This window comes from Salvelinus sp. IW2-2015, linkage group LG28, assembly GCF_002910315.2.
Source record: "Salvelinus sp. IW2-2015 linkage group LG28, ASM291031v2, whole genome shotgun sequence".
Classification (NCBI taxonomy): domain Eukaryota; kingdom Metazoa; phylum Chordata; class Actinopteri; order Salmoniformes; family Salmonidae; genus Salvelinus; species Salvelinus sp. IW2-2015.
This window is the reverse complement of record NC_036868.1, coordinates 20,087,587-20,115,168: the sequence shown is the minus strand read 5'-3', so window position 1 is coordinate 20,115,168 and position 27,582 is coordinate 20,087,587. Positions and strand designations below refer to the sequence as shown.

The following is a 27,582-nucleotide window of genomic DNA, read 5'->3' as shown; positions in this document are numbered from 1 at the left end:
ACCAAAACAAATCTAACTTTGCAAGATTGAGTCTGCGATTTTGTTGTAGGCAGAGCCAGAGTGCAACGTAGTACAATTATATTGCGGGGGACGAGTGGATGTTCAATAACTTCAATCACTAGTAGGTAATACACATGATTGAGGAATACTACAGTGTGTAATATTGTATGCTACAGTGAGTACTACACATGATTGAGGAATACTACAGGGTGTAGTATTCTACAGTATACTGCAAAATTATATTGTAAGTACTACACATGATCATGTGACTATAAATTGTGTAGTATAATATTCTACAGTATACTACAGTTTACTACAGTATACTGCAAAATTCTATAGTAAGTAGTACACATGATTAAAGGATACTACAGTGTGTAGTATGGTATGCTACATTTTACTACAGAATTATACAGTAAGTACTACACATGATCAAGGGATACTAAAGTGTATAGTATTGTGTTCTACAGTATACTACAGTTCACTAAATAATTCTATAGTAAGTACTGTAATATTCTGTAGTAAACTGTAGTACTTTTTATGTGGGGTGGCCTGATCAATATAAGTGGGACCATTTGAAATCGCAAAACTTGTGCAGCACACCGTACACAATCACCCTCTGGGCCACCATAATCACAACGTTGTTCAACTGGTTGTTAAGTACAGTACCTGGATTATTTTTCACAAACACAAAATACAATTAATTCAACCAAATTACAGTAAAGGCTTCTCCTTCACATGAACAGAAAGCTACTTGCACAGTATAAGCTAAGGTTTGTTCCACAGGTAGAGTTAAGCACTGATTTGCAGTGTTTATATGAAAACATCTGTCACGACTTCCGCCGAAGTCGGCCCTTCTCCTTGTTCGGGTGGTGTTCGGCGGTCGACGTCACCGGCTTTCTAGTCACCACCGATCCATGTTTCAGTTTCGTTTTGTCTGTATTACACACACCTGGTTTCAATTCCCCTATCATGTTCCCTATTTAACCCTCTGGCATACATCCGTTCTGTCCGTGATTGTTTGTGTCGTTAGTGGTTGTTGTATGTGCTAGTGTGTTTGTTATTATTCCTATGTGGAATTTTGCTTGTTTTTTGAGTAAACTCCGTTGTGTTCCTCAACACCTGTGTCCTGCGCCTGATCCGCTACATATCTGCACACAATCGCTGACAACATCTGATATTTTATGATGTGCTCTGCTACCTGGTTGGACTTTATATTGTAAAACTAAAAGAGAAACTATATCAACCACAATCCAATAACAAGATGCATCTTCTGGCACATAACGATTAAGGGGTGGTTTCCTGAACAGATGTCAGTCCATTACTGTGTGCCAGGAAACCACCCCATGTGCTTTCTTGGAAACGTGAGTTTCAGTTTCAATATTTCAAGATTTTTATTGTAGCCAACAGCTCATTAGAACTCTGAACAATACGCATACTGCACAGCTGAAGCTAAGCTCTGGTCTACAGGTAAGATCTTCTTCACTTCATTTATTTGTAATTAGTTATTTGAAAAATATTAGATCCTAGATCTTACCTCATGTTTGGTCATGTACAATGCAGTGATAATATATACTTTGCAGAGATTTTATTTATTATTGCAACATTGTAATTTCTTCATCTCTGCTCCGGTTCTAACTTCAAGGTGACATTTTGTGTGAGCATAAATTTGTCCAGAGTTATCAAAAATAACCATATTTCAAATACATGGGGAGGCATATTATAATATTGCATGTTCCAAATACTTCAACTCATTTACAGCGCCTTCAGAAAGTATTCACACCTTGATTTTTACAAAGTGGGATTAAAATGCATTTAATTGTAATTTTTGGTCAACGACCTACACAAAATACTCTAATGTCAAAGTGAGAAAAAAATGTTTTACATAAAAAAAWTTTTTTTTAAAGCAAAATGCTAATATAGTATCTTTATAAGATAAGTATTCAACCCAGAGTCAATCAATATATGTTAGAATCACCTTTGGCAGTGATTACAGCTGTGAGTTTTTCTGGGTAGGTTTCTAAGAGCTTTTCTTTAACTGACTTGCCTAGTTAAATAAAGATGAAATAAATAATCTAAAAAAATTATAATAATAATTTCAGGTCTTGCCATAGATTTCATGCAGATTTAAGTCAGACCTGTAACTCGGCCACTCAGGAACATTCACTATCGTCTTGGTAAGCAACTCCAGTGTAGATTTGGCCTTATTTTTTAGGTTATTGTCCTGCTGAAATGTGAATTAATCTCCCGGTGTCTGGTGCAAAGCACACAGAATCAGGTTTTCCTCTAGGATTTTGCCTGTGCTTAGCTCCATTCCATGTATTTTTTTATCCTGAAAACTCCCCAGTCCTTAACCATTACAAGCATACTCATAACATGATGCAACCTCCACAATGCTTAAAAATATGGAGAGTGGTACTCAGTAATGTGTTGTATTGGATTTGCCCCAACATAAAACTTTGTATTCAGGGCAAAAAGTTATTTGCTTTGCCACATTTCCTGTAGTATTACTTTAGTGCCTTGTTGCAAAGAGTATGCATGTTTTGGAATATTTTTTATTCCGTACAGGCCAAAATTCACTGCTTGACTGAGGGATCTTACAGATAATTGTATGTGTGGGGTACATAGTCATAAATCATGTTAAACACTATTATTGCACACAGAGGGGGTCCATGCAACTTACTATGTGACTTGTTAAGCAAGGTTTTACCCCTTAACTTATTTAGGCTTGCCATAACAAAGGGGTTAAATACTTATTGACTTAAACTTTTTATTTTTTAGTTAATAAAAAAATAAACATCATTCCACTTTGACAACATGGGTTATTGTTGATTCCTATGGGGTGTAATTCAATCTCAATTTAATCAAATGTAAATTCAGGCAGTAACACAACAAAATGTGGAAAAAGTCAAGGGGTGTGAATACTTTCAGATGGCACTGTACCAGTATGATAAGGCATACCAGCATAATAAATCACACATCCTGTATTACTGCACTGGGAGGATGTTGTATTTGTCTGATCCCCAAACAAAATAAAGAGCATTTATTTGTTGTGTTTATATTGTTATTTGTTTGTGTCTTTGCCCGTGTGTTTCTATAGGACAAAGTAATGGCAGGCCAAACAGTGTCCATGAAAGGACCAGTGTGTCTAATTGAGAACGACAGTGAAGGGAAACTGTGTGTGGTCCGCAGCGCACTGGAAACCCTGAGCCAGATTGAGCAGCATGTGGTAGTGGTGGCAGTGGTCGGCCTGTACCGCACCGGCAAGTCATACCTCATGAACAAACTGGCTGGGACGAACAAAGGTGGGCACATTAATTATTACCTTAATTTATTAGCTAAATCAATATATTATTCTACACTGGTAGTAGGCCTGGTTAGTAATTATTAGGGTCTGACAGGCTACAGTATATAGCAAATTTCCTTAGATGCTTCAGAAAGTACTGTAGAGGCTCTGCTTACAAGTTCTTACGCACAGGAATTTGAAACTCTACAGCTGCTCCATCAGCATCGACATATGCTTTCTAAAATCAACATTGATTTTGTTTTGCTGACAACACTCTCAAATCCGACACCATAATAAGGCTGTAAGACATTTAGCGGTGTTATGTTCCCCAAATACAACACATACAGTAGCTACTGATAGTCTCTAGGTTTTCCATGCATTAAATGACTTTGTGAGATTTCCGCAGCAAATGGAATATTTGCACACAAATACTTGCACACTTCACTGAATTCGCCCCAGTAGTTTGCACTTACAAGGAACACAAACCGGCTGCGCGCGTGCGCCATCGTGCATAAATTTGTTTTGTCCCCCCACACCAAACGCGATCACAACATGCAGGTTAAAATATCAAACAAACTCTGAACCAATTACATTAATTTGGGTACAGGTCGAAAAGCATTAAACCTTTATGGCAATTCAGCTAGCTAGCTTGCACTTGCTAGCTAATTTGTCCTATTTAACTAGCTTGCTGTTTCTAGCTAATTTGTCCTGGGATATAAACATTGAGTTGTTATTTTACCTGAAATGCACAAGTTCCTCTACTCCAACAATTAATCCACACATAAAATGGTCAACCGAATCGTTTCTAATCATCTCTCCTCCTTCTAGTCTTTTTCTTCTCTTGACTTTATATTGCGATTGGCAACTTTCATAAATTAGGTGCATTACCGCCACCGACCTCATTTGTCTTTCAGTCACCCACGTTGGTATAACCAATGAGGAGATGGCACACGATGGTGCACACGCGCAGACGGTTTGGGTTCCGTGTTAGCCCTTGGCAATGCAGACGCTTGTTGGCGTGTGCGAGCAGTGTGGGTGCAATAATTTAATATAGATTTCTAAATTTATTTTGCGACGCAGCGGTGTAGTCAGCCTGTTACTATATACCGTAGATCAACATATTATCAGCCAATTTTCAATGCAACAAACCAAACCAAAACAAATCTAACTTTGCAAGACTGAGTCTACGATTTTGTTGTAGGCAGAGCCAGAGTGCAACCGAGTAGAATTTATATTGGCGGGGTAGCCCACAAGCTGACTTTCAATCACCAGGGAGTGAATTCGCTTTTCAGATCAGAGTGCAGAGCCGTGTGTGTGCACATTTGTCGATATTCTTTGCTAGTTAGCGAGTTACTAGCGCAGTTATAGATAAGTATAGGTATGCAATGGGGAGTTACTGCTTGCTACAAGAGCACAAAACATGTAGGCTACATTTCAAGCTGTCTTTGAAAAGCCAGTCAGGTAAAAAGCTTATGTCTTAATTTAATGAGCAGTGTTGTATTTTAAGACAGGTTTAAATATGCAAATAATCCGACATTGTCTAATTCTTATTCATTTTATTTTGTAAAGTGGTTTCTTGCATCATACAACACAATACAATGTAATTTACAGTGTCCTATTTGGCCCATGGTGTTACAGACCAAGTAAAAAAGTATTAATTAATGTCAAGCCCTTCTATCAGCATATCGATTGTGCTACCAGGGCTGGTAAAACCCTGGATCATTGTTATTCTAACTTCCGCGACGCATATAAGGCCCTCCCCCGCCCTCTTTTCGGAAAAGCTGACCACGACTCCATTTTGTTGCTTCCAGCCTACAAACAGAAACTAAAACAAGAAGCTCCCGCGCTCAGGTCTGTTCAATGCTGGTCCGACCAATCTGATTCCACGCTTCAAGACTGCTTCGATCACGTGGATTGGGATATGTTCCGCATTGCGTCCAACAACCACATTGACGAATACGCTGATTCGGTGAGCGAGTTCATTAGAAAGTGCATCGGCGACATAATACCCACAGCAACGATTAAAACATTCCCAAACCAGAAACCATGGATTGATGGCAGCATTTGCGCGAAACTGAACGCGCAAACCACTGCTTTTAACCAGGGCAATGTGACCGGAAACATGACCGAATACAAACAGTGTAGCTATTCCCCCCGCAAGGCAATCAAACAAGCGAAGTGCCAGTATAGAGACAAAGTAGAGTCGCAATTCAACAGCTCAGACACGAGGTATGTGGCACTATTACACTTCATTCAGCTGCCTCTAGCCCAAAGGTAAATGTGCTAAAAATGTTTTTCTATTATCCTCATTCCTCAAGGTTTTGCCCTTGGAGCCACAATTCAGTCCCAGACTAAGGGCATCTGGATGTGGTGTGTGCCCCACCCAATAAAATCAGACCACACCTTGGTGCTGCTGGATACAGAGGGGCTGGGGGATGTGGAGAAGGTGGGAGATTAAGGTTATACATTTAACATATTTACATGCAAGGCTACTACTGTAATAATTAGAGGCTCTTCATTGTCAAAATATTGTATGCAATGAAAATGTATACAGTACATATAAAACATACAGCAGAGTAAAGGCACATTTTAGAAATTATACAAACTTTAAACTTTTTCTCCTTGAACTTTGAACTACTCCCTGACTTTATTTCACTCATCACTCCAGTAACACCTAACTCATCTTTCTGTGTTGACAGGGTGATGATAGTAATGACAACTGGATCTTTTCCCTGGCTGTTCTTCTGAGCAGCGGCCTGGTGTACAACAGCATGGGCACCATCGACAACTACGCCCTGGAGAAACTGCAGTATCCTTCAGCAGAGATGGGGAAGGGGAGATAGTGCCCAGAGCAAAGGGTCGTTTTCTAGCCTGGTCCCAGATCTGTTTGTGCTGTCATGCATAACAATGGAGTTAGGAGTTGGCAAAAAAGCATAAACAGATCTGGAACCAGGCTATTGTTTTTCTGCCACTGTAATGAAAAATAGCAGTAGCTGTGGTAAGGTTTGGGTGACTTTAGGAGACTTAGCTTTGGAGACTTGACATGGCAGAAAGCTGAAAGGGTTACAGGCCACACCCTCAAACTAGATATTATGCCCTTTGCAACCTGGTGGTGTTATACTATTCAATACAATCTCACCCAATGTAGACAACAAATATGTTTATTTTTGTAGCTCACTGCATACATTTCTACAAAAGAAATCATGGGTAACACACAAGTTGCCGCTATTACTATGTAGCTGACACAGTAATAACTGTTAACAACATGGTAGTTACATACGTTTTTACAAAGTAATTACATGGTACTGTAACAAGATTGTTGCAGAATCAGTTATTACACAATTGGAAGCTTATTCCACATATGTAACTACTGATGTTATTACACATTCTCTTGATCCACTATGTAACTAATATTTTGTAATTACACATTTGAAAGTCATCTGTGAATTACCATGTTAATAACTCAAACCAAAATGTGACCTAGTTACATGTAACTACAAGGTGCCACTACCACTGAATCTGCATGTAATACCAGGGTTAATAAATAGGCTAGGACCTGGTAACAACAATTGTAACAATGCACTCCCTGTTATTAACTACCGGTCATTTTCAATTAGTTTATTTCTGTGTTTTGACCTGGCTCAAAGGCTATACCTAATCAAGTGTAATGTAAGAACAATGTAGTTATATAGGATATACTGGTAATTATCATGTATCTACCCAGTAGCAAGCAACTTATAGTAAAGTGAAACCCAGTCGGTCTTAACTTTTATAATTACTACATGTATGTAGTAACAATCTTTACAGACAATAGACTAACCAGGAGAAATTGAGACAGGAGAACATTTACCTACATTGAACTTTATCAACCAACTCTCTAATTAAAATGTTGTTACAAGGGATATACATGTATTTACAATGTACTTATCCAGGAGCAAGCAACTTGAAGGTGCAATATGGAGATTGCTGAATTTCAGTTTGTGACAACACAAGCAATGTATAGTATAGACAATCATCTAAACCGTTGTGAAATATCTTTTCACTAACAAAAAATATTGTATTTTCAGCTGGTGTATAAAACCGAAAGTAAAAGTCGCAAAAACAAAACTTTGGGTCACCCACTAAGTTACATAGTGCAGCTTTAATATAAAGTGAAGTGAAATGTTTTATGACTTTGTAGTTACAATGTAACAACCTTTGCAGACAATAGGCTAACAAGGAGAATTAAGGAGACAGGAGAACATTTTGACTTTTCTTTAGTGGATTTGACAAAGATTCATATTCAAACCATTCAAATTCAATTCCCCATTTCAGACTCAATGCAAGAACTATTAGTAAAACGTACTAACTAGTTAGTAAAATGTAATAACACAGGGTGGTAAAGCTAGCTAGCTAGAATTTTGCTAATTAATGTTAGCTAGAAAGCAAGTTACTGTAAGCACTGGCACAATGTCAAAGCGTTTTCTAACTTGGTCAATAAAGACAAAATCGTCATTAAAGTTATGAAACATTTAGTTAACAATATTATTTCACTGTTTTGAGACTTACATAACAAACCTTTATTAACACAACAAATTAAGAGACAGAAATAACATGTGGCTCCTATTTTGGCTACAGAGGAGCTTGTGAGAGGTGAGAGGTCAGTATGACGTCACTTCCTGGTGAACTCACTTCTACAAAATCGCAAAAAAATAAAATAAATAAAATAAAAATAAAAATAAAAAAGCGAGCTATTGGATCACTCCAATATGGTATCCTTCCAATATGGTATCCAGCTACACACTGTGTGAAAAACAGCAGTGTAATATAGCTGAAAAGTAAGTTTCCAAGGAAAACTGAGATAGTTACTGGAAACTAGGATAGTTATCGCCTGTACTGTAAAGTAGTACAACAGAACTATAGTAAACACAGCTACACACTGAAACCCTCAGTGTAATAGAGTTGAGATGTGAGTTTCCAAGGGAAACTAAGATAGTTACTGTTTTACTGTAAAATAGTACAACAAACAACTATTGTAAACCCAGCTACACACTGTGTGAAAACAGCAGTTCAATAGAGCTGAAGAGTGCATTTCCAAGGGAAAACTAGGATAGTCACTGGAAACTAACATAGTTACTGTATGTACGTAGCCTACCGTAAGTTTAGTAACAGAAAAACTATAGTAAACCCAGCTACACACTGTGTGAAGAACAAAAAACAGTAATGTAATAGAGCTGTCAGTTTCCAATTAAGGGATAGTTACTGTCTGTACTGTAAAGTAGTGCAACAGAACTACAGTAAACCCAACTGAAACCCTCAGTGTAATAGAGCTAAGATGTGAGTTTCCATGGGAAACTATGACAGTTACTGTCTGTACTGTAAAATAGTGACAGAACTATCTCAACTCAGCTCTGAAAAAACACCAGTGTAATCTCACTATGGTGAGGCTAGCATAAACTCAGACCAACAGTGTAAGATTACTGTGTATATAGTGTGCAATACTGTATGATAGTATAGAATGGGACATACAGCATCAGCCTTAGTCTCATACATTATCTGAAGGAGGAGTCGTGGAGTGTGAACTGCTTGACCATGAAGGGGCAAGGCATTCTACCTCACACACGTTTATAGCTTATTTCTTGCTTTATACGTGGGGATTCAGGTTGACAGGACATAAGGAAAAGTGTGTTTATAACTGTGCTTCGTCCTGCAATGGTCACCTCTCGTTAAGCTAGCTACTTTGCATAGCTCATTCACCGTGGAACACGCAAGATGGCTGCATCCTGTGAGAGATGAAAACGTGATGCGCCTCACGACACCTAGCTCACTCTCAGGGGAGAACTGCAAGTCCACCAGAGCGAAACATACACAGTCTCCCGATCTTGCAGGGTAGGCTCGGTCCCCGGATCCGAAGGCTAAAACCGGGAGGGTTGGTGGACAGACAAGTCACACAGACAACTAAGACAAACCCTCAGCGCCGCCAATACTGCTCGACCAAACCAAGTATCGCCCAGGTTGGTACACTCTGTCACAAGTAATAAAAACAAGGACCAAACCCAAACGAGACGGCACAAGCCAAACCAAACCGAGTTGGGAGACAGCAGAGCCGTATTGGAGTGATCCAATATAGTGCTACATAACTCATGAAACATTTTTGTTTGCGATTTAGTGACTGACATTGTACGTTTGCACATTCAAAATAAGAAGCCAGAAGAACGCTGGGCTGTCACCAGGAAGTGACATCACACTGACATCTCACACTCTCCTTTGAGGCCAAAATGGAAGCCACATGCTATTTCCAAAGACAGTACAGTATGAATGAAGATAGGCAGAAACTGCTTCTCCAGTAGAAATCCCTGATCACCCTTGTAGGCGATGTCATGGCGACGTTGGCTAGCTAAGCCACAGATAGAACAATGAGACGGATATTTCACCGGATGTATACATGTGAAGCATCCGCTTGGTGTTTCCACTCACTACCAAATATAGTGGTGAGAGGAAGCTCGGTAGTGGGTGAAGATGGAGCGAGATGGATTTTGGCCGACATTCTGCAAATGTTCTTATCAATGAAACATTTGATCTCTATTAGTGCTGACCCCATTTAGTCGACTGTTCTATTGTTTGGTCGATAGGCTGTTGGTCGACCGATATTTCTTTAGTCGAGCAGTAGCAAAAAATAATAATAAATCATGGTGTATTTTTATTTTTATTTTTTATTTCACCTTTATTTAACCAGGTAGGCTAGTTGAGAACAAGTTCTCATTTGCAACTGCGACCTGGCCAAGATAAAGCATAGCAGTGTGAACAGACAACACAGAGTTACACATGGAGTAAACAATAAACAAGTCAATAACATGGTAGAAAAGAAGAGAATCTATATACAATGTGTGCAAAAGGCATGAGGTAGGCAATAAATCGAATAATTACAATTTAGCAGATTAACACTGGAGTGATAAATCATCAGATGATCATGTGCAAGAAGAGATACTGGTGTGCAAAAGAGCAGAAAAGTAAATAAATAAAAGCAGTATGGGGGGTGAGGTAGGTAAATTGGGTGGGTAGTTTACAGATGGACTATGTACAGCTGCAGCGATCGGTTAGCTGCTCGGATAGCAGATTTTTAAAGTTGTTGAGGGAGATAAAAGTCTCCAACTTCAGAGATTTTTGCAATTCGTTCCAGTCGCAGGCAGCAGAGAACTGGAAGGTAAGACAGCTTTCTGATTTCGCGCCAGTCTGAGTGGACTAATCCATTGTGGAGGATGTGGGGATGGTACAGTCCATCACTCTAAGGCATGTGCTACTGAAAATATATATGGTTAAGGACAATGGTGCAATATTAATAAAAACAGCATTATTTTATAACAAATGCACTTTCTCCTGCGTTTGATAGTGGTCGCTGTCTGCGGTTCTGAAACATCAGTGCGCTGTTAAATTGGTGCCTTTTCCTAGACTATGTTGCTATGTGCATAATAGCAACGTTAACAAGCAGATTGTTCTCAACACCAATGTGGCGGATGCAGAAGCGCAGTCAGAAGACGAGAAAACAGCCCTTGCCTTGTCTAAGAAAAGTGAGGAGAGAGGAAACCCCAACTTAATTTGGTCTATAATCAATAGCCTAACTTTTAAATGTGCCTGACTTCATAAATCATCCATATATATATCTACAGAAATAAGACAGATCCTTCTTGTGTTTCCTGTTTGAGTGTTTGTTTAATAGCCTACTAATTCAGTGAGCTCCAATCCTCACACAACCACAACATGTCGGATAAACAATTTCACAAATTTGACTGTTTTTAATATTTGCTATGCTGTAATACAAGGGTTGCACTTCTTTTTTTGTTAGAACAGCCTCTCTGGTATTACTTATTATTTATTTTGTGTTCCAAATTGTCAGAAAAATAACCCTCCTTTTTCTTGATCTCTTTCTTATTGTTATTATTACTACTATTATTGTTATGATCATCATTATAATAATAAGTAGCCAATTACTTTTAAACTCAGTTTTTCACAATTCCTGACATTTAGTCCTAGTAGAAATTCCCTGTCTTAGGTCAGTTAGGATCACCACTTTTATTTTAAGATTGTGAAATGTCAGAATAATAGTAGAGAGATGTCACGACTTCCGCCGAAGTCGCTCCCTCTCCTTGTTCGGGCGGCGTTCGGCGGTCGACGTCACCGGTCTTCTAGCCACCGGTCTTCTAGCCAAGTGCTGCCTCACTTGTTCTTTGGGCATTTGTTTTTTTGTGATGCGGTTGCGTTTTGTTCTAAATATTGCCTCAGTAAAGTGCTTTGTCCACTCATCTCTGCTCTCCTGCGCCTGACTTCCATACACCAGCTACACCCACCGTATGACAAGAGAATGATTTCTTTCAGCTTTTATTTCTTTCATCACATTCCCAGTGATTCAGAAGTTTACATACACTCAATTAGTATTTGGTAGCATTGCCTTTAAATTGTTTAACTTGGGTCAAACGTTTCGGGTAGCCTTCCACAAGCTTCCCTCAATAAGTTGGGTGAATTTTGGCCCATTCCTCCTGACAGAGCTGGAGTAACTGAGTCAGGTTTGTAGGCCTCCTTGCTCGCACACGCTTTTTCACTTCTGCCCACAAATTTTCTATGGGATTGAGGTCAGGGCTTTGTGATGGCCACTCCAATACCTTGACTTTTTTCCATCCTCATGATGCCATCCATTTTGTGCACCAGTCCCTCCTGCAGCAAAGCACCCCCACAACAACGGTTGGGATGGTGTTCTTCGGCTTGCAAGCCTCCCTTTTTTCCCCTCCAAACATAACGATGGTCATTATGGCCAAACAGTTCTATTTTTGTACGATTTTTGTCCCCATGTGCAGTTGCAAACCGTAGTCGGGCTTTTTTTATGGCGGTTTTGGAGCAGTGGCTTCTTCCTTGATGAGCGGCCTTTCAGTTTATGTCAATATAGGACTTATTTTACTGTGGATATAGATACTTTTGTACCTGTTTCCTCCAGCATCTTCACAAGGTTCTTTGCTGTTGTTCTGGGATTGATTTGCCTTTTTTTGCACCAAAGTACGTTCATCTCTAGGAGACAGAACGTATCTCCTTCCTGAGCAGTATGATGGCTCCGTGGTCCAATGGTGTTAATACTTGCGTACTATTGTTTGTACAGATGAACGTGGTACCTTCAGGCTTTTGGAAATTGCTCCCAATGATGAACCAGACTTGTGGAGGTCTAACAAAAAAAATCTGAGGTCTTGGCTGATTTCTTTTGATTTTCCCATGATGTCAAGCAAAGAGGCACTGAGTTTGAAGGTAGGCCTTGAAATACATCCACAGGTACACCTCCAATTGACTCAAATTATGTCAATTAGCCTATCAGAAACTTCTAAAGCCATGACATAATTTTCTGGAATTTGCCAAGCTGTTTAAAGGCACAGTCAACTTAGTGTTTGTTAACTTCTGACTCACTGGAATTGTGATACAGTGAAATAATCAGTCTGTAAACAATTGTTGGAAAAATTAATTGTGTCATGCTCAAAGTAGATGTCCTAACCGACTTGCCAAAACTATAGTTTGTTAACAAGAAATTCGTGGAGTGGTTGAAAACCGAGTTTTAACTTCTTATGGGCAGCATCCGGTGAAATTGCAGAGCGCCAAATTCAAAATACAGAAATAGTCAAATTAAACATTCATAAAAATAGAAGTGTTATACATCGGTTTAAAGATTAACTTCTTGTTTACCCAGCCGCTGTGTCAGATTTCAAAAAGGCTTTACGGCGAAAGCATACCATGCGATTATCTGAGGACAGCGCCCCGCTTACAAAAGCATACAAACATTTTACAACCAAGTAAAGGAATTACAAAAGTCAGAAATTGCTATAAAATTAATAATTTACCTTTGATGATCTTCATATGTTTACACTCTCAAGAGTCCCTGTTACACAATAAACTCAGTTTTGTTGGCGCATTTTGTTCAGTAATCCATTGGCTCAAAGGCGGTCACGACATGCAGACGAATACATCCTAATAGTACCGGTTAAGTTCGTCGAAACATGTCAATCGATGTTTATAATTAATCCTCAGGTTGTCTATTGTCTAAATAATTGATAATATTTCAACCGGACAATAGTGTCTTCAATAGAAAGGAAAAACAACGAACGGCGAGCAATCGGTCACGCGCACAAAACAGCTCTGGTTCATTCTGCATGCCACATAGAAAATGGTCTCATTCTTCCTTGTTTTTCAGAATACAAACCTGAAACAATGTCTAAAGACAGTTAACATCTAGTGGAAGCCATAGGAACTGCAATCTGGGCCCTAACCCAACAGATACTGTATAGGCATTCAATAGAAAAGTACCCATATAAAAAATATCCCACTTCCTGGATGGATTTTCTTCAGGTTTTCGCCTGCCGTATCAGTTCTGTTATACTCACAGACATTATTTTTTGGAAACTTTAGAGTGTTTTCTATCCAATACTACCATAGGATATGCATGGTAGTGCATATCCTAGCTTCTGGGCCTGAGTAACATTCATCCAAAATTCTAAATACTGCCCCCTACCCAAGAGAGGTTAATGACTCCAACCTAAGTGTATGTAAACTTCCAACTTCAACTGTATATAGGCTACTGTATCAATCAGTAATTCATTAGTTCATATCATCACACAGCATACGAGTCATTCATGCTTTGAAACGCAATCAAGCATTTTAGCTTTAAAATTAAATAACAAGCGACCTTTGAATAATTAGCGTAAACAATAAATAAACCGTTCCATTTCGGCAATTGCATTCACGAATGCATACAACTGTTTTTAGTCTTTGCTATAGTAAAGGATTTACAAAAAATAAAATAAACGTGCCAACAGACTGGTAGGCTTTTAATTCATTTATTTTATTTAACTAGGCAAGTCAGTTAAGAACAAATTCTTATTTACAATGACGGCCTAAGAACAGGGGGTTAACTGCCTTGATCAGGGGCAGAACGACAGCTCGGGGATTCGATCTAGCAACCTTTCGGTCACTGGCCCAATGCTCCAACCACTAGGCTACCTGCCACCAATTTAGTGTTGTTTACATTGTTCTAAACGGTCAGGAAAAGTTATATTGTAATCTAACAGCACCTGTTTGGCACACATAATATCTACGCAGCGCTTGCTCCTTTCCTTATTTAACTTGATCTCCAGTATTTTCCACAACTAGTCAAATTTTTTCCACACATCTGACTTCCCCTTTACCTCCTGAGCAACCAGTGAACATTCCCCCATTTAGAGTTTATTTGTCACGTCCTCTGCATCCATTTTGCTGTCAAGTGTGTTATCATGTTCAGAGTTTGTTATAACCAATTTAGTCGTATGACTATGATATGCTATGATGTGATATCTCACAAAGAGAGCAAGGTTTGAGGAAATAGGGGATATTTTTCCGAAACAATTGAGGGATTTCGGTAACAAAACATTTCAGTCAAATGTCTGTAATTATGTTGCCGCTTCAGCAACACGGTGTTACGAGAATTATGTTCTCAATGTTCATAAACCATTTCAATTAAACTACTCAGGATTTGTAAGATTCTGGTTGACTGAAACAGACGGAGGCCCAGCTATGATAGTCAACATGTTTATTCACGAGAGCGCTAGTCCGTTGTACAAAATCATTCATTTTATACTGGCTCCTTACGCACTTACATTCACACACAAACAGTAGGTATCCTACGCACATACTGTATCACTACCCAGCCGACAAAGATTAGGGAGACCGTGAGAAGTACTCCCTGTCCTCGCCCAAGATTAGGGAGGCCGTGAGAAGTACTCCCTGCCCTCTCCCAAATCTCTCAGTGGCCCCTAGCCAAGGTCGGCACCGAATTTTGCTCAGACAGTCTGTGTTTAAGATACTATAAAGACATATTGTACAGATATATTGTTTTACCCTAATTCTGACTAAAACTACACATATCATTTATTATAATTTTACTGACTAAAACTACACACCTCATTAATAATACTTTTATGATCCTAATCAATTTCATACAGTTATAAGGTTTCAGAGTGGAATTATTTCATTATCTTTCAACATTTTAATTACTTTAACACACGGACAGCACCATAAACACTGTTAATGTTCTGAGGAGGTCGATGTAGCAGAGAGGAGAGAGAGACAACGGGTGCTAGTCACACAGTCACTCGCTGCCGTTTTTTTTTACACAGCGCAGCAAGTCTGAGCCCGGCCTGGCAAAATCATATCAATTGCGGTCAGACTCCCTCTAGTCATTTATGTGTCTTAATGATTTCATCAAACAGAGCTCTTAAAGCTTTATACAAGCTCAGTGCATATAGTTGATTTGATTAAACCACATCAGATGTGTCTATATATGGAGAAATACATGTTTAAAAATGTCAAACAATCGATTGGTTGAAAGAACAGACGACTCTCGGTCGACCAAGATATTCTTGGAGTCGGGGACAGCCCAAATCTCTATACAGTTTTCTGTTTACAAAGCTATAATCTGTTATGAACAGAGTGTACAAATCTTTGTGTAATTTACCCTTTGTCAAGTTTTTTCAATTTGCATTGTTTAGAAGGAGTGCAAGGGCGAATTGAGTTATTGCAGACGTGCACTTCACAGAGAAGGCGTTCCCTAATGGAAAAATTTAAATACGGTGAACACTTTGGAATTACCTACATTTCTGCATAAATTGGTCCAAAAATTTGATCTGATCTTCATCTAAGTCACGGCAATAGACACAGTGTGCTTAAACTAATAACACACAAATTATTGTATTTTTCTTGTCTATATTGAATATTTTGGTTTGAGTCATTAACATGGTAATTTACAGGTGGCTTTCAAATGTGTAATTACAAAACATTAGTTACATAGTAGAACAAGAAAAAGTGTAATAACACATGTGGAACACAGTAATTACACAGGTGGAATAGTGTAATTACACATTCCTTGCTCCAATTGTGTTATAATTAATTCCACAACACACCTATTACCATGTAATTACATGGTCAAAGTCTATTTAACTACCATGTTATTAATGTGTTAGTTACTTAGTAAGAAGGGCAACTTAATGTAAAGTGTTACCAAATAAGGTTCTAAATAGCAGTACCCTGTAGAATTTGGTCACAGCCTCAGTGTGGGGATCATAGAGAGATAGAGATCACTACATAACCAGTTTTTGCATGGACATTGCCATTGAGGACTTCCACCATTTTAAAGTAGTCAACTGGGTATGACTTCCTATGGGTTAAGAAAGGACCACACAATTCCATCCAGGTCATCAGGAGGGGTCAGCCAATTAATTATACTCATGAGCAAACAGTCCATAACTGCAGGTGACAGTAACTCGCCAACCTTGGCTTTATACCTATTCAAACAACACTCTAGGTGGCAGTATGTACCCTTTCAATTTGTTTACCAACTCATAGAAGTAGTAATGGGAAAAAATGTACTACTTCAAAATGGAGATGGCTTCAATGGCGCTGCCCATGCTCTCACAGATGCCATGATGGGACAGAAACAAAGATGTGTCATCTAACTAGGTCTATGGTGTGGATATGTCTGGGTTATTGTCCTCAACACCGCCCCCTAAAGCTATGTGACAGAACTGACAGACCTCATTAAGGTGAAGTCGGTTGAGGGAGACGTTGATGAATCTGCAGACTATGTCCGTTTCTTTCCGTCTTTTGTGTGGACGGTCAGAGATTTCGGACTAGATTTAAAGCTTGATGGAAAACCCATCACAGCACATCAGTACCTGGATAATGCTCTTAAACTGAAATCAGGTGAGAATACTACAGATGGATTAATGATACTGAATATATGGTACTTAAAGTTCTACTTAAAAGGACAGTTCATCCAAATTACCAAATTACATTTTAGTTTCTTTACCTCGCAAGCAGTCTATTGCCAAGGTAAGACAGCAATCCATGCTTTGGTTTTGTTTACCTGGCCACTGTTTCCAAATGCTAATTTGTTAATATCAATGGTCCATATATTAGCATTTTTTACATTTCATGTCCAAATCATCCTAAAGTGTCTTCAATTGATTGTGTAGCTCAATTAAGTTACTTTAAGATGATTTGGACAATTAGCATTTGGAGACAGTGGCCAGGTAAACAAAACAACAACATGGATTGCTGTCTTGTAATTTGTTCTATCTGTTCATTTATGTAATTTTTTCGAAGGTACTAGCAAGAAGATTGTTCAATACAACCTGCCTCGTGATTGTCTGCGGAAGTTCTTTTCCCCCCGCTGGTGTTTTGTCTTTGAACGACCTGCCAACTCTGAGAAAATGAAACGCATGGAGGAGTTGACAGATGCTGACTTGGAACCCTCCTTTGTGATGCAGTCCAGAGACTTCTGTGACCACATATTTAAAGAAGTCAAGACTAAGACCATGATAGGTGGCCTGAAAGTCACTGGTAAAAGTGAGTATTTAATCTATTATATAGGTGTGAGAAAATACAGTGTGTGTCTATTGGGTATAATTTAAAATATTCCACTACAACTATTTTTTTCCAATTGTGCTGCTGCTACCACAACTACCATGTATACTTTTACCTCATTATTACTACAACCTCGATATCTACTACCATACACTGAGTATACAAAACATTAAGAAAACCTGCTCTTTCCACGACATAGAATGACCAGGTGAATCAAGGTGAAAGCTACGATCCCTTATTGATGTCACTTGTTAAATCCACTTCAATCAAATCAAATCAAATGTTATTTGTCACATGCGCCGAATACAACAGGTGTAGACCTTACAGTGAAATGCTTACTTACAAGCCCTTAACCAACAATGCCATTTTAAGAAGAAAGTATCTTCAAAAATAAACTGAAGTAAAAAAATTAATTAATAAAATAACAGTAGCGAGGCTATATACGGGGGGTACCGGTCCAGAGTCAATGTGCGGGGGCACCAGTTAGTCGAGGTAATTGAGGTAATATGTACATGTAGGTAGAGGTAAAGTGACTATATATGGATAATAAACAGAGAGTAGCAGCAGTGTAAAAATGGGGGGTTGCGTGGGGACAATGCAAATAGTCCAGGTAGCCATTTGAAGAAGCTGTTAAGAAGGCTTTTGAACCTAGATATAGTGCTCCGGTACCGCTTGCCGTGCGGTAGCAGAGAGAACAGTCTATGACTAGGGTGGCTGGAGACCTTGGCAATTTCTTCCTCTGACACCAACTAGTATACAGGTCCTGGATAGCAGGAAGTTTGGCCCCAGTGATGTATTGGGCCATACGCACTACCCTCAGTAGTGCCTTTCGGGGACTGAGCACGCACCCCTGAGGGGCCCCTGTGTTGAGGATCAGTGTGGCAGATGTGTTGTTACCTTACCACCTGGGAGCGGCCCGCCAGGAAGTCCAGGATCCAGTTGCAGAGGGAGGTATTTAGACCCAGGGTCCTTAGCTTAGTGATGAGCTTTGAGGGCACAATGGTGTTGAATGCTGAGCTGTAGTCAAAGAATAGTATTCTCACGTAGGTGTTCCTTTTGTTCAGGTGGGAAAGGGCAGTGTGGAGTGCAATAGAGATTGTATCATCTGTGGATCTGTTGGGGCGGTATGCAAATTGGAGTGGGTCTAAGGTTTCTGGGATAATGGTGTTGAGGTGAGCCATGACCAGCCTTTCAAAGCACTTCATGGCTACAGACATGAGTGCTACGGGTCGGTAGTCATTTAGGCAGGTTACCTTGGTGTTCTTGGGCACAAGGCCTATGGTGGTCTGCTTGAAACATGTTGGTATTACAGACTCGGGCAGGGACAGGTTGAAAATGTCAGTGAAGACACTTGCCAGTTGGTCAGCGCATGCTCGGAGTACACATCCTGGTAATCCATCTGGCCCTGCGGCCCTGTGAATGTTGACCTGTATAAAGGCTACGGAGAGCGTGATCACACAGTCATCCGGAAGAGCTGATGCTCTCGTGCATGCTTCAGTGTTGCTTGCCTTGAAGCAAGCATAAAAGTTATTTAGCTCGTCTGGTAGGCTCATGTCACTGGGCAGCTCGTGGCTGTGCTTCGCTTTGTAGTCCGTAATAGTTTGCAAGCCCTGCCACATCCGACGAGCGTCGGAGCCGGTGTAGTACGATTCAATCTTAGTCCTGTATTGACGCTTTGCCTGTTTGATGGTTCGTCGGAGGGCATAGCAGGATTTCTTATAAGCCTCCCGGTTAGAGTCCCGCTCCTTGAAAGTGGCAGCTCTACCCTTTAGCTCTGTGTGGATGTTGCCTGTAATCCATGGCTTCTGGTTGGGGTATGTATGTATGGTCTCTGTGGGGATGACGTCATCGATGCACTTATTGATGAAGCCAGTGACTGAGGTGGTGTACTCCTCAATGCCATCGGAAGAATCCCGGAACATATTCCAGTCTGTGCTAGCGAAACAGTCATGTAGCTTAGCATCTGTGTCATCTGACCACTTCCTTATTGAGCGAGTCACTGGTTCTTCCTGCTTTAGTTTTTGCTTGTAAGCAGGAATCAGGAGGATAGAGTAATGGTCAGATTTGCCAAATGGAGGGCGAGGGAGAGCTTTGTACGCATTTCTGTGTGTGGAGTAAAGGTGGCCTAGAGTTTTTTTTCCTCTGGTTGCACATTTAATATGCTAGTAGAGATTTTGTAAAATGGATTTAAGTTTTCCTGCATTAAAGTCCACGGCCACTAGGAGCACCGCCTCTGGAGGAGTATTTTCTTGTTTGCTTATGGCGATATACAGCTCGTTGAGTGCGGTCTTAGTGCCAGCATCGGTTTGTGGTGGTAAATAGACAGCTACAAAAAATATAGATGAAAATTCTCTTAGTAAATAGTGTGGTCTACAGCTTATCATGAGATATTCTACCTCAGGCGAGCAAAACCTTGAGATGTCCTTAATATTAGATTTTGTGCACCAGCTGTTATTGACAAATAGATACAGACCGCCACTCCTTGTCTTACCGGAAGCAGCTGTTCTATGTTGCCGATAGACCGAAAATGCCGCCAGCTGTATGTTATCCATGTCGTTGTTCAGCCACGACTCGGTGAAACATAAGATATTACAGTTTTAATGTCCCGTTGGTAGGATAGCCTTGATCAGAGCTCATCCATTTGGTTATCCAATGATTGCACGTTGGCTAATAGGACTGATGATAGAGGGGGATTACTCACGCATCATCGGATCCTTACAAGGCACCCCGACCTACATCCCCGATATTTCCATCTCTTCTTCATGCGAATGACGGGGATGTGGGCCTTCTCGGGTATCTGAAGTAAATCCTTCGCGTCCGACTCGTTAAAGAAAAAATCTTCGTCCATTACGAGGTGAGTAATCGGTGTCCTGATATCCAGAAGTTAATTTCGGTCATAAGAGACAGTGATAGAAACATAATGTACAATCAGTGTAGATGATGGGGAGGAAACAGGTAAACAGGGATTTTTAAGTTTTGATGCAATTGAGACATGGACTGTGTATATGTTCCATTCAGAGGGTGAATGGGCAGGACAAAATATTTAAGTGCCTTTCAACGGGGTATGGTAGTCGGTGCCAGGCACACCGGTTTGTGTCAAGGACTACAATGCTGCAGGGTTTTTCACACTAAACAGTTTCCCGTGTGTTTCAAGAATGGTCCACCACCAAAAGGACATCAAGGCAATTTGACACAACTGTGGGAAGCATTGGAGTCAACATGGGCCAGTATCCCTGTGGAATGCTTTTGACACCTTGTAGAGTCCATGCCCCGACGAATTGAGGCTGTTCTGAGAGCAACTCAATATTGGGAAGGAGTTCTTAATGTTTTGTACGCTCATTGTAACACAACAACCATCCACCACTAAAATCACAACCACAACTACCTTTCACCATCACCACTTCCACTAACAACATCTACTACTACTACTACTACAACCACCATCATTACCACTAAAATCACTACCAACATCACTACTACTACTGCTACTACCATCATTACTACTACAAACACTACCACCATCACTACTTAAACTACTACATCCACCACCATCACTACTACTACAAATACTACTGCCAGATGTGCTGAGCCCCATTTTTCTGATGCAGTGCTCGGGAACCTGACAGAGATGTACGTTGACATGATACGGAGTGGGCAGGTACCCTGCCTGGACAATGCTGTGGTGGCGCTGGCCCAGATTGAGAACTCCAGTGCCATTGAAAAGGCCAAGGCCTACTACCAGCAGAGCATGGCAAAGCTGGTGGTCTTTCCCACTGAGACCCAGCAGCAGCTGTCTATGGTTCATGCTTCCATGGAGAGGGAGGCAGTGGCCATCTTCATGAATAGTTCATTCAAGGATGAAGACCAGAAGTACCAGAAGGAGCTCATGGTATGGGAATATATTATATTCATGGGTTGCACATTGCATCACAATATTGTCATTAAGGTTCTCTTCGGGACTGAGTGGAGTACTACGAATCTATCTAGATGTACTAAGGCTTTTCTAAAGTTAGCTAGCTTCAGTTAGCTTCACATTCCAGCTCAAGCTTCATCCATGTTACGAAGGTGGATATTGATTGTGCACCAGCCGCTTACCCGAGCGTGTTCAAGCCAGGCTTGTTAGTGCGCGTTCATGTCACACGTGGCAACATCAATCCATGGGCGAGTCAGTGCCACATTTACATTTAGGCCGAAATCTCTTCTGCGTGAAGTTGCAAATGTTTCCTGTTATTACAAAAATTGAATGCGTAATGTGATAGGCATTTTAATAATATTATTTTTAACATAAAAAAACATTGATTAATACAATATTTAATCAGTCGTCTTCCTCAGCTGAAGAGGATGATGACACAATCTTTTTGAGAGGGATGGAATATGATTTCATTGGTCTTCAACTCGCAACATACACTTCATTCAGGATAAATGGAGTTAGCCCATGGACTTAGATAGAAATTGCATCTGTCCCATTTTGGCATCTGTTAGCAATGCTAACATTAGCAATGCTAGGTATTTTTGACAAACTTTGCTAGGTAATGGTAACATTGCCATCTGTCTAAAGTAAATTTGATGACATCATAATGATGACAAAGTTGTTTCTTACTAATTATTGCATACATTAGCAATGTCAATGTATTTCCAAGCAACTATAGTGTTATTTAGACGAAACAATCATAAGCCTTTAATGACTGAGCACTACTCGACTTTCGGGAGTCACTGTGGCTACGGCGTCTTTAGAATGTTCATAACAATGGCATGATGTGATGGAGGTTTAAGATCCAAAACAATTATTTATGACCATCGATATAAAATCCAATTTACATATACGTTAAACGCAAATGTGTTGCATGAGGGGAGAAAAATGTTTTGGCTATTTTGCAAAGAGCAAACTGTTTTCAAAGTTCAGTTAACTGTTTTGAGAGCATGGAACTTTTTTTCCCAAGACGCTCCAAAATAAAAACTTTCATCCTCCCAAATGCAACACATGTAATCATAATAGTGATTACATTATTTAATTCTGTTAGACAAAAGTATGTCATAAACATCACAGTGGAGTTCAAATACATGTTTGGACCTAACCTCTTTTCTCTAACCAACCACTCCATGTTTCTTTTAGAAAGCGCTTCAAGAAGTATATTCGACAATCTGTGAGAGAAACTCGCAGGAATCCCAGAGGGCATGCACGCACATCATCGAACACATATTTGCTCCCCTAAAGGTCCAACTTACGAATGGTTCCTACATGACCCCTGGAGGATACAAACACTACTGCGATGACCTCAAAATGATGACCAGCGAATACAGATCAACAGGAGGCAAAGGAGTGAAGGTATGTTGGACTTGCATCTAACACAACCTCACTGATTGGTCAAAATGGAAGACTGGTGCCGTGTGTATTGGAGGTTGAGGTTCTGTTCTTATTGTCTCTTATCATGTGTGTGTGCGTACATACATGTGTGTGGTTCTAGGCTGAAGAGGTACTGAAGAAGTACCTGAATGACAAGGAAAGCACTGGTCAGGCCATCCTGTCAGCAGACCAATCTCTCACTGAAGCTGAGTTGAGGGCCGAAGGTGAGGACCTGTGTTGGAATTATCCATCCAGTAAATGCGAGTGGCAAACGGCAATCTTTGCAACTTTACCTTTAATAAACGTACAAGGGTTGTGTACTATGGTTTTCCTAAAATCATTTACCATTACAGACGAGGAAAATGTAACCCATTGTGTTGCCCAAAATGATATAAATATATAAATGAAATACAGTTTCTTGGTTTTGCTCTCTCTCTCTTTAGAGGAGAAAGCGAAAAGGGAGGCGTCTGAGCAAGAGAAACGAACCATGGAAGAGCAGATCAGAGTCCAGGAATTGCTGATGGACGATCAGAAGAGAACGTATGAAGAGCATAAGAAACAGCTGTTGGAGAAGATGGAGGCTGACAAGGAAAATGCTAAAGTAGAGTACAATAGAGTTCTGGAGGCCAAACTCAAGGTAGGAACTGTAATAATGGAGACCAGCAGGCAGTATATTGATTTTGGGTTAAGGGATAGTCCCCTCAAAATACCTAACATGATTTTCCAAAACAGTCTTTATTTGACAGTTTTGTTTACAGTTTGTCTGCATTTTAGTCACCTTTTGCACTTTGAATTTGTTTTCTATTTCACAAAGTTTTGTAAGATTTTGTTAGCCTCACAGCCTAATAACTATGATACAGTATTTTTGTTGTAGTAACTGCTTGGTACTTTTGATAGACTTGATTTGTGTTTACTGTATTGTAAAGTTATACAGCATTAATATACATATATTGCATACTACAGTAGCAAAGTATTTTTTTCATTTGCAAGTGACATTTTTCATTGGTAGTTGGTCGTACTAATTCAGAGGACAAGAATACAGCTCAATACAGAGGTAAAATGCTTTTAGTGATCTAAGCAATGTTGGTCATTTCAGGAGAAGGAAGACCTCCTCAAGGAAGGGTTTCATTGCAAAGCACAAGAAATGGAGGAACAGATTAAGGACCTCAGGATGGAGCAGGAGGAACAGGAAAAAGCTAAGCCCTCAATATGGAAGCAAGCTCTGGATAACATTGGAACTGCTGCTCTAATGATTCCAGGATGGGGAAAATTAATTGGAGTTGGTATGAAAGTTGGGTCACATTTCATGAAATGAAGGTCCTTTAGGGGGGGATGATAATATACTTCCAAAATATAGTGTTTCACCACCATGTCCACTTTCGAGAAAGGTGTGGATAAATTCTCAAATTTTTTACCTTTCAATCATTAGACTGAATACTTTAAATTAAGCACTCCGTTCAGAAAGTGTATTTATTTAGTTTAATGTTTGTTAAGAAGGCATAAAAACAATAAAGAGTATTTTTTTTTCAAGGCAAATTAAGGAGTGTTCCTTTATTGAAAAGATTTATCAGTACCTTTAATTTCATTCATTTGCACCAAATATAATAGAATAGTATGTACATTGGGATGTTTGTAATAGGCTCAGTGTTAGTAAGGGCTTTATTTGTGCTCACAACAAACACTTTCTACACAATAAACACTTTTATTTTCACTGATCCTGTCTTGATTAGCATGGACAAATGAACAGGATAATTTTTAATTATGTGAAGCTGTAATGAACATGATGGGAGACAGAGAGCTGGTTTCAAGCGCAGGGCGCAGCAGGTGTTTATTTGTAAAGGACCACAGGAGGAGGCAGGTAGCTGGGTCCAGGGGCAGGCAGAAGGTCATACACAGGGGGTCCAACAAGGCAACAGTACAGGCAGGGAAAAGGCTAGTAACGTCGTCTGGGAGATCAGGCAATAGGTTGATAACAGGAAATCCGATAGGCTAAATTACAGGCAGGGAATAGGTAAAAGGTGTCATTAGTGAGGCAGGCCAAAACTATCATGCCCAGGAGAATTAAATTGCGGGGAAAAACAGAGCTCCGAATAGAAGTGTGTCACAAAACAAACAATACCTCACAATGATGGGGTGCAAAGAACTGAACTAAATAGTGTGTGATAATGGCATACATTAATAATGACATTGTTTATTTTCATCATTAAGCTTCATGAATCTCCATAGTATGCTTTTCTCGGTAAGTCACATTATACAAACTGGCTTTGTTGAATAAATTTGTTCGGATTGTGCAGTAAATAAGAGATTATGGTCAGATAATACATAATCACATACACTACATGACCAAAAGTATGTGGACGCCTGCTCGCAAAACATCTCATTCCAAAATCATGGGCATTACTATGGAGTTGGTCCCCCATTTGCTGCTATAACATCCTCCACTATTCTGGGAAAGCTTTCCACTAGATGTTGGAACATTGCTGCGGAGACTTGCTTCCATTCAGCCACAAGAGCATTAGTGAGGTTGGGCAATGATGGGCGATTAGGCCTGGCTCGCGGTCGGCGTTCCAATTCATTCCAAAGGTGTTCGATGGGGTTGAGGTCAGGGCTCTGTGCAGCATTAAGATTTCCCTTCACTGGAACTAAGGGGCCTAGCCTGAACCATGAAAAACACCCTGCATATAATTCCCTTATCACACCCCCAGACCATTATTCCTCCTCCACAAAACTTTACAGTTGGCACTATGCATTGGGCCAGGTAGCGTTCTCCTGGCATCTGCCAAACCCAGATTCGTCCGTAGGACTGCCAGATGATGAAGTGAGAGAAGGCGTTTTCCGCTGTTCCAGAGTCCAATGGCAGCGAGCTTTACACCACTCCAGCCGACGCTTGGCATTGCGCATGGTGATCTTAGGCTTGTGTGCGGCTGCTTGGCCATGGAAACCCTTTTCATGGAGCTCCGGACAAACAGTTCTTGTGCTGACATTGCTTCCAGAGGCAGTTTGGAACTCGGTGGTGAGTGTTGCAACCGAGGACAGACGATTTTAACGAGCTATGCGCTTCAGCACTTGTGGTCTCGTTCTGTGAGCTTGTGTGTGACAGAAAAATGTGTGTGAGGGAGAGGGAACAGGCACAAAAGAGCTTGGGATTTATTGTATACTGGCAGTGGCACTGTCCCTGAACAATATGGTTATAATGGGTTGGATTAGGATAACCAACTAGTATCCCTAGCCAGACGGGTTGCCTCCCACAATGCATCCAGTGCTACAGCAGTCAGGTTTACAAGACTAACAACCAACCCCAAAATGTTTTATTATGGAGTTGATAGTGACAACCACCTCCACATGCTAATTAAGATGCTCCCTCTACCTTGCCTCTGGACTTCCTGTAATCACCATATCAGGTTGTTCTCCTTGTGCCGCTACAAGTTTAACAAGAACAACAGAAAAGGCAACATTTGCGTGTGGCAGAGAGGTACAGTGTTCGCAGCGTTTCGTTCAGAATATCAAATCAGGCATTCCAAATATAGTAATATGCAAAAACATGCTCCAATAGGTTCTTGTTAGGACCTAGGTCCTGCTTAGCTCTGCCTACCTCCTTGTTTATTCTGCCCACTGTGTGACAGCGATTCCCATTGTAAAAGGCCCATCTTTCCCATTTTCACTTAGTTATGAGTAAATATGTCACATAGAACACATAGTATTCAGACTTTGCATTGTGATTTGTTTGATCCAATCGGTGTACCAAAAGTCTTCACAGTAATGAAAGTTGGCTTTACATCATGACTTTCTACATTTTGCAATCAGAACAACAGCACAGAATATAATACCTATAATTTATTGAATATTTTCTGTACAGTGATTGTTTCTTGTGGAGTAGAAATGTAACTCAGACATGGGTCTAGATTCAATCCGTAGCATGGAAGATCCGCCCTATAGCGCGAATAAAATGTAAAGGCAATGTTCCCGTGTTCGCACAGACTGCAGTCACGGTTAACACTGCATATGTCGGCTCAATCGGAAATGACCTATACATTTCAATCGCAATATTAACGTTGATCTTCCGGGTTACAGATTGAATCTAGTCCATGGTCTGCGAATTTTGTTGGAATAAACTGAAACTGAAAATAGAATTGACTAGTTATTATATATCTCAATAGACTAGATTCCATTGTCATTGTAGCCTATAATGGACTGATAAAGCAGGCTACTATTTTATTCTGCTATGATATTCAACAATGTTACAGACAGGCCAACCAACGTCAGACAGTAAAAACAAGGACATATAAGTAGCCTACACTATATAGATACAGGATATACAAATAAAGTGTATCATTTTAATTACACTTCATGGTACATCTAGTGGTCTGTAAAGTGCTAGTACATGAGGGAGAGAGAGTACAAAGATATATGGGGCATGGGTTATTAAAAGTTCTGGGTTTGCACTGCTATGTTTTTTAGGCGTGTTGTCCTGATTGTTAGTGCTCTGTAAACATCTTCAGGAGAATACAAGTACCCTTCGTCTGAAGGGAGCTTGTTAAGAATGTGTGAGGAT

At 40.1% G+C, this 27,582-nt stretch overlaps 1 protein-coding gene across 1 annotated transcript; it reads left to right on the top strand.

The window, feature by feature from the left end:
• The first annotated feature begins 1,384 nt into the window (after positions 1 to 1,384).
• On the top strand, positions 1,385 to 24,560 carry LOC111954656 (guanylate-binding protein 1). The gene is made up of 11 exons (XM_023974540.3): positions 1,385 to 1,467; positions 3,098 to 3,302; positions 5,602 to 5,729; positions 5,983 to 6,092; positions 16,833 to 17,023; positions 17,426 to 17,668; positions 21,295 to 21,575; positions 22,800 to 23,012; positions 23,152 to 23,254; positions 23,474 to 23,667; positions 24,127 to 24,560. Exons 2-11 carry the CDS (start codon positions 3,107 to 3,109, stop codon positions 24,343 to 24,345), a joined length of 1,878 nt encoding a protein of 625 aa, XP_023830308.1. The 5' UTR covers positions 1,385 to 1,467; positions 3,098 to 3,106; the 3' UTR covers positions 24,346 to 24,560.
• Positions 24,561 to 27,582: the final 3,022 nt, after the last annotated feature.

Excerpts from the sequence above, each read along its gene's own strand:
- LOC111954656 (XM_023974540.3), top strand. The coding sequence starts at position 3,107 with ATGGCAGGCCAAACAGTGTCCATGAAAGGACCAGTGTGTCTAATTGAG. Across the intron at positions 5,730-5,982 it reads GGCTGGGGGATGTGGAGAAG|GGTGATGATAGTAATGACAA; the intron begins GTGGGAGATTAA and ends CTGTGTTGACAG. Across the intron at positions 23,255-23,473 it reads AGCTGAGTTGAGGGCCGAAG|AGGAGAAAGCGAAAAGGGAG; the intron begins GTGAGGACCTGT and ends CTCTCTCTTTAG.